Genomic DNA, 7,076 nt, shown 5'->3' on the forward strand with positions numbered 1-7,076 from the left:
CTATTTCGATCCACCTTTTTTCAGCACTGTCTTCTTTTTTTTCTTTCTTTTTTACTTGCTTCTAAACGTGTCTGTTCTCTCGCTTGATTACTTGCCTTGTGTACCCGCACTCCACCACATCCGATGCAGCAGCGGCAATTCGGATTTAAAAAAAAAGAAAATAAAGAGTGATGAGGCACATTGAAACACAAAACAAAACACACAAGAACCAAAGATAAAACACGCGGAAGCAAAGGAAGAGGGTAAATGGGATCTGAGAGAACTGGCGCCGTAACTAGAGATCCCTTTACTTTGCTGCTTTACCGCCACGCACCGAAATAACACAGGTGAGGCAATAATTAGACAGCACAAATACCAACCGGAACAGGCACAATTTTCCTTTCGTTGGCAATGAAAAAAAAAAAGGACATATTATAAGCACATGGGGGTGTTCTTGCCCGTGCCACGAGGACGTGGTGCGTCGATTGTGCAGCGTCAACAATGCATACAATAAGATGCGAAACCTGCATCAGCATAAATTTAAACGAAGGAAAAAACAGCGAACGAAAAGTGTTGACGCATAATAGGTTAGACGACCGTGCTGGAGCTTAAAGTTTAAGTAAATCACAAACTATAAAGGTATTTTTCACATGTATGTGCGTTTGCCTGTGAAATATGAATATACCGTCAACTTCGGATGTAAACGGCCCGCATTCTGGTGCGGTGAAACTTTCTCTCCTCTTCTGCATTTCCATATCCCACGATGTCTGCGCCGATCGAAATACAATTAGAGTGTACTCACGGGCCATCCAAGCACATCACCTACGAGTTTGCCTGTACTCTTCCGCAAGGGATCCGCCGTTAGGTGGACACGGAACAACTGAACAAGACAAAGTGGTAGAGCTCCGTGAAGAAGTACTGTGCGTCAACTCATCACATTTTCTGGGCAGTGCACACCCTTCAACCCACTAAAGAACACACGTTGGTACGGCGACATATCGGGAAAATATAAGATTGAAACAAGAATTAATGTCAAGAATTCAAAAGCCCAGCGAAGAGGTAAAGCCTACCCGACTATCCTATATAGCGTAAACAGACATAGCGTGCGAAAACAGCATGAAATTAAGCCCCGCATCGCAAATACATCATAAACTGCCTACACCACCCATCGCACCATTCTCCATCTCAGCGCGAAAGATGGACTTCTTAGTTGTCGATATGATCCCTGTGACAGGACCAGGACTTAAAGGGTCTCTTGCATTGCGCTCCACAACGTCCCCAAAAACATGCGAGGGGACATCCCGTTTGAGGACGGGAGCATGTTCATCCGGCGGTACTATATCCACAGCATCGCTGAACCTAACGCGCCTCTTGGGAGTTTTCATATTCGCCTCCACAGAGGGCATAGAACCTCCAGACTTCTTTTCGTCAACTATCAGTGTAGCCGCAAACCCAATATCTCCGGGAGATGTATATTTGAACGCGGGTGGTACTGCCAACGACGGGTCATGGGGAATTAGCTGTTGCCCGCACACCTCAAACCCCTCCCCCTTAACTGACTCGGTGGCCGCAGATGGGGTTATTGTCGTTACCCGTTTGCGCTCCATCTCCTCGCGAACTCGCCTCTCCTTCTTTGCGATTAGTCTCTCCGTCATGAGGCGCTCCGCCAGTTCATCATCATCAATCCGATCCCCCAGCTCCCGCTCGATTTCCAAGAGTTCTTCCTCTGTAAGTTCATCAAGTTCATCAAAAATTGCCATATCTTCTTCCTTCAGTCCCACCTCCATCGGTGCTGCCCTTGTGCCGCCTTCCACAGGATCCAATCCAGAGAAGTTCGGGCGCTCATCCACTTGTGCCAATGGGAAAGATTTCATGGGTGCATTAGCGGCAGCCCCCTGGCACGATTCACTTGCCACCGGCACGCGCTTCTTGCTGTAGTTTTCCATGGCTGCTTGTTTGGTGGCTTCAACCTCTGCCATTGCCTTTTCTGCACTGGGTATCTCTGTCAGGAATAATTGCTGGCGCTGCGCCAGCGCGCCCTCCTCCGCTATCAACGCGGCTTCCTCCCCACGTAAAAAATCCAAACGCCTCTCGGCAATTTCTCGCGCCTGCTTCGCGCTGCGCTCGGTGAACCAATTATCTCCCAGTAAAACAAGAATGTTATTCGTATAGTCGATGATGGCTTCAAAGTACGCCGCACCAGATGCTGCAGGGGCGAGTACAGGCACTCGGCACCGGTCCGTGATGCACTGCAGAACATCCTGAAGTTGTTTGTACTCACCCATTTTTCGCCTGCATCGCTCTAACTGTTCCTGATTCTTTTTCGTGAGATAGTAAAACAGTTCGGCCCCCGTAAGAACCTCCCCTTCGTCCGAGTCCATCGAATTCGCTATCCGCGGCTACTGTAGCCCTACTGAAACGTAAGGGGTGAAACAGGATATGAAAGAAAGCAAAGAAGGTTCCGTGAAAAAGATGGAAAAACGAAAGGGACGTAATTGAAAGAAGAACTCAAACAAAACACAAAAAGTCCTTTAGGGTGCGTGTTGGGTGGAAATCAGAACCGCGAGCACGCGCGTAGATGTGTGTATGTGCACATCCAAGGATGTATCACGCGTACGTATATATCTATGCTACAATAAACCCACGAACCAACCACTAGCGGCTCATCTTCACGTCAAGTGGCAATCGCTGGTGGTGGAGCCTCAGCCGTCTTCGACGGTGCCTTCTCCAATTTCCCACTGGAAGCCGCGAGCAGTGTTTCCATTCGCATTTTCTCCACCACGCGATTGTAATCATCGTGAAGATCATTGTCGTATGGCGTAATACGCATTGCCTGCTCTAGCAATTCCAGAGCCTTGCGATAGTCTTTCAGCCCGCAGTGAGCGGCGGCCCCCCTCACACAAGCTTTGAGAATAGCGTATACGTGACCACTTTTCTCCCCCACTTTCCTCGCAGCTGCATTCCGCTTGCGCATGACCTCATCTTCACCACAGCCACCACCATCACCCCCAACTCCATCTTCGCCCCCGTCCTCGTCATCGCTATCCACTAAATTCGTTGAAAGGGCTCCAGGACAACTCAATGCTTCCGCCACTTCTCGGCAAAATTCTAGCACATGAGAAGATTCCATCAAAGCTTCCTTGAAACAACCCTGATGAAGAAGAGCTGCGCTCAAGTTGTTGCGCGCCCGCACCTCGTAGGGATCCTCCTCCAAAACCTGACGGTAAACATCGGCAGCCGCGGCATAGTCGCCTTGATAGTACATGGAAGAAGCTTCGTGCAGTTTGGCAGCAAGTGGGTCCCTCGTTTCTAACATGCCACGTTTCTTCATGTATGATTCCACTAACTTGTAATCTGCTATGACATCTGCATCCTCTTCCGCGTCACAGTAAGCAGCCGCCATCCGTAGATCCTCTATGCCGCGCTCAAAGCACTTCCCCCAGCAGTAAGCCGCACCGCGGCGGGAATGAAGCTTCATCATTAGATAGCGATACCGCTCTTGTGTGAGGTCACTTGCCGGAGTATTGGACAGCATCGTGAGGGCCAACGTACAGTCCTCAATAGCACGTTTATATTCAAACAACTGAATAAAGCAAGCGGCACGGTTTGATACGCAAATAAGAAACGCACCATCACGCTTGATAGATTCCGTGTAGGCGTCTGCGGCTGCTTTCCACTCACGGCGTTGATAGTGTTTATCCGCCCGCTCTTTCCAAAACATAGGACTATCTTCAACGCGGGTCGGTTTGTAGCGGCTTCTCCGGTAGTACTCATCCTCTCCACGCGACCGCGTGGGTATTGCCGCCATTTTCGATGTGAATTGTACAGGAACGACGACAGTTTCTGTGTGGCGCACGCATGGGGTCATCTCCTCTTCTTTTCTTTCTTCCATACTCCCTTGCATCGCACCAATATCCCCGGGACATTGGGGTGCTCGTTTCTTCTCCTCATGTGCCTGCTGTTCGACCCGCTGCTGTTCTTCCCATGAATACAACTCCGCCTCCGCAGAGTCCTTCTCCTCCTTCATTCGCCCCTCTATGAGACGCCGCTGTGCACGGTCCACTTCCCACTGTTCCTCCGTCATTCGTCGCTTCTCCTCCTCCCTTTTACCAACACGTTCCTTTAGCCGCCGGTTGTAGGACTCCTCCGCCCGCTGAATAGCACCAGCCCGCCGCTCCCGTATGGCTTCGGCGCCAATCTCCCCTTCGTTGATACAAAGAGATTCCCACAGTTCCGGAACCCGTTTTCGTAAACGCACGCGTAAACACGTTCGGTCCTCCGGATCCATAAAGTGGGTAGACTTCGCTTCATCTATGGGATGCAGCAGGTCAAGCACCAAAAGATACGTCGGGGAAGCATTTACCTTCACTAAAAGATCTGACACAAAGATATCAATGGCCTCCTTCTTAAACCCCTTGATCGTGATGCGGAGGAGGACTTCGGTGTTGGTCTGTTCCCACTCGTATACAGGTTTGACTGGCATTACTTTGTAGAGGCCTCCACACAAAAGAGGGGGTGAATTGGGAAGAAAAAAAAACAAGAGCATCAGGGGGAAAAAAAAATTATTACCACATTCAAAAACGATAACAGAAAAATGTCACCATGTAGTTGACCAGTACTTACCTTCCCACATATCTCTCCTACCTCCTCCATACTCATACGTTGAAGCACTCACAGCGCATTGTCAAAAGGAAGAGCAAAAAAAAAGAAAAATAAAAAAACTCTCCCCTAAGCAGCCACAAAGGGAAGCGGAGAAAAGATGTCAATAATCAGCCTCAGAACGTGGCATCAGAAGCAGTAATGTGCACGCCAGAGCGCTGGTGTTTTTTTTTCCCTCGTGCGTGACCTCACAGCAAACAAAGTGAGAGGGAAAAGACATCGAAAGAAGCAAGGAAAAGGGGGGAAAAACTAAAACTAAAGATCCTAGCGTCGTACGACACGCAGGTTTGCGTTTACTTATATAGGCAAGAAAATACAGAGGAAGGGTAAAGGAAAAAAAAACTGCTACCGTCATTCCCGAAAGGTTAAATATGCTTTTCGGACACTCGTTAAACAAAAAGTAAACAACGTTAGCGGCCCGTTGACTGTCGGGCGAACTAGCGCACCTCCCACATATACTTTTACACTTCTTTAATATGGTACCTTTCTCCCCCTCCTCCCCCCCCCCAACAAGTGCCTGAGTGATGCGGCCACATCCCCTACCTCGTCCATATGATTCTTACTTCCACCGCTCCTTCGCTCCATAACCACTTATACTCTTCACAGTGCCAATAGTGCTTGTGAGGAGTTCCTGGAATTTTGGTGCAGAAATACGGTACAAGGCAGCAGCACCATCCTCAGCCAGCCCAAAAAGCCGGTGTGGCCCCTTGTAGAGCGCGTTTGCCCATAGCGACAAAACCGTTGTGCTGGGCGAGTAGCTTTCCTCGGGTAAAACTACGTAAAAGGGAGGCATTCCATCCGTAAGAGTCCCTTTGCCGTTCTTGCAATACAACGGTAGCGATAAGCATGGATCTTTAGGGCTGTTACCTTCCCGCTCGTGGCACGAGGGCGGTGGAGGAGGGGGAATAGAGTTCACATAACGGCGGTGCTCACAGCACACCGTGTAACAGCCCTCGCAGACACGAACCCAATTCCTGGATGATTCTAGACAACCTGCCCTATCTGGCAGCTTCCCCAAGAAGGAAGAGCAGTCGTGGCAGTAAATAAGGCCACATCGGCGGCAGTGATGACGTCTCACAAGGTGTGTAAAAGAACGGCTGCAAGCATTGCAGGAAGTAACTGATTCATCCCGCTCCCACGGCTGCACCCGAAAGGGGTCGCCAGCGTGGTCGGCAATAGCCTGGCGGTGAAGCTGCCGCATTAACACAAGCAAGTGCACCAAATCCCCCCGTATCTCCTCATTCCGCTTCACGTAGCGTCGAACTCGGTCGTCACGCCCCTCTACTGCCTCGCGAACACTACCCAGTACCTCCCTTGTAGCAATCTCCCTCGCCCTCTCTGCTACACGATCTACCAGCAACTGCAAACGCACCTTGTCTCGTACATACGAATCGAAATCCCCCCCAATATGCGGAGAGGAGGACAATCCCTCACGCGTGATTTCGGGCACGGGAGCGGCAATATGTGTGGAGTCAGTGGAAGGGTTCGAGCCGAAGTCGGGCTCAAGTGGCGCACTATCCTTTTGATGGTCAAAGGTGTACACGCCACCATCAGTCGCGCCTCCCATATCTGGCCTCCACTCACAAGAATGCGTAAGCTCCACTATACCCCCAAAGTAAAGGATGTTTTCATCAGCTTTTTGATGCACACTACAATCACCGCCCGCTCGCCTAATGCTTTCTACTTCCTCCCCAGATTGTGTGGGGTCAACATTTCCCGAAGGAGAACACCCAGAACCCTTATTTATCAGCACAAAACCAGCGTCATTTCCACTTCGATATTGTTCCTCATATTGTGCGCGCCGTTCGGACGCCAAATTTGCTACTGCAGCATCAATTTCTGCATCACTAATATCAGCCAACAAATCCAACCATTCGTTTCCATCTGCGGAGTCAACACCCTCTCTAGGTATACATCTTTCGTCTGCGTGCCCCGAGCCACCGCATAGATACCTCTCGTAGACTCCACTCAAGCTCTCCAGCCCAGTTCCTGAACTCACGTTTGTGCTCAACACATCTCCCTGTGCATCAGGCATACAAGCAGCCGGTAATAAATCCACATGGCCGCCCTCCACCTTGCGCATAAGGGCAGTGGCAGCCTCTCGTATCATCTCCACGGTGACACCCCTGTCCGCACCGCGCAACATCGCCATGTTAATCCCCCTCTCACCTGTGTTATCTACGTTAGCGCAAGCAAACGTATACTAAGGTAAACTAGAACAACCCGAAGAGAAAGAATAACTATAACTGGTCACTGTCAAAGTTGAAGGAAGGCAGAATGAGCACAAAGAAAAAGGAAGAGAAAGGTAACGAAACGTAAAGGCAGTTACACCACCCAGAACAGGCAACGGCTGAACAATGGGCAATGAGAGAATAACACAGGAATTTCCCAACGCGCAGCAGCGGACTTCATTGAGTGGGAGACGTAGAAAAAAAAAA

General features: G+C 49.9%; 3 protein-coding genes across 3 annotated transcripts; all 3 read right to left on the bottom strand.

Moving 5' to 3' along the window:
* Positions 1 to 1,124: 1,124 nt before the first annotated feature.
* TEOVI_000119700 (prefoldin subunit, putative) lies at positions 1,125 to 2,360 on the bottom strand (the record flags this gene model as incomplete). Its single annotated transcript, XM_067224472.1, has 1 exon — positions 1,125 to 2,360. The coding sequence occupies one exon, from the start codon at positions 2,358 to 2,360 to the stop codon at positions 1,125 to 1,127; it is 1,236 nt and encodes a 411-aa protein (XP_067080573.1).
* Positions 2,361 to 2,653: 293 nt separating this feature from the next.
* On the bottom strand, positions 2,654 to 4,462 carry TEOVI_000119800 (CS domain/TPR repeat, putative; the record flags this gene model as incomplete). Its single annotated transcript, XM_067224473.1, has 1 exon — positions 2,654 to 4,462. One exon carries the CDS (start codon positions 4,460 to 4,462, stop codon positions 2,654 to 2,656), a length of 1,809 nt encoding a protein of 602 aa, XP_067080574.1.
* Positions 4,463 to 5,197: 735 nt separating this feature from the next.
* TEOVI_000119900 (zinc finger protein, putative) lies at positions 5,198 to 6,790 on the bottom strand (the record flags this gene model as incomplete). Its single annotated transcript, XM_067224474.1, has 1 exon — positions 5,198 to 6,790. One exon carries the CDS (start codon positions 6,788 to 6,790, stop codon positions 5,198 to 5,200), a length of 1,593 nt encoding a protein of 530 aa, XP_067080575.1.
* Positions 6,791 to 7,076: the final 286 nt, after the last annotated feature.

Source organism: Trypanosoma equiperdum (genome assembly GCF_001457755.1).
Source record: "Trypanosoma equiperdum strain OVI genome assembly, contig: ctg_311, whole genome shotgun sequence".
In the NCBI taxonomy this organism is placed as follows: Eukaryota; Euglenozoa; class Kinetoplastea; order Trypanosomatida; family Trypanosomatidae; genus Trypanosoma; species Trypanosoma equiperdum.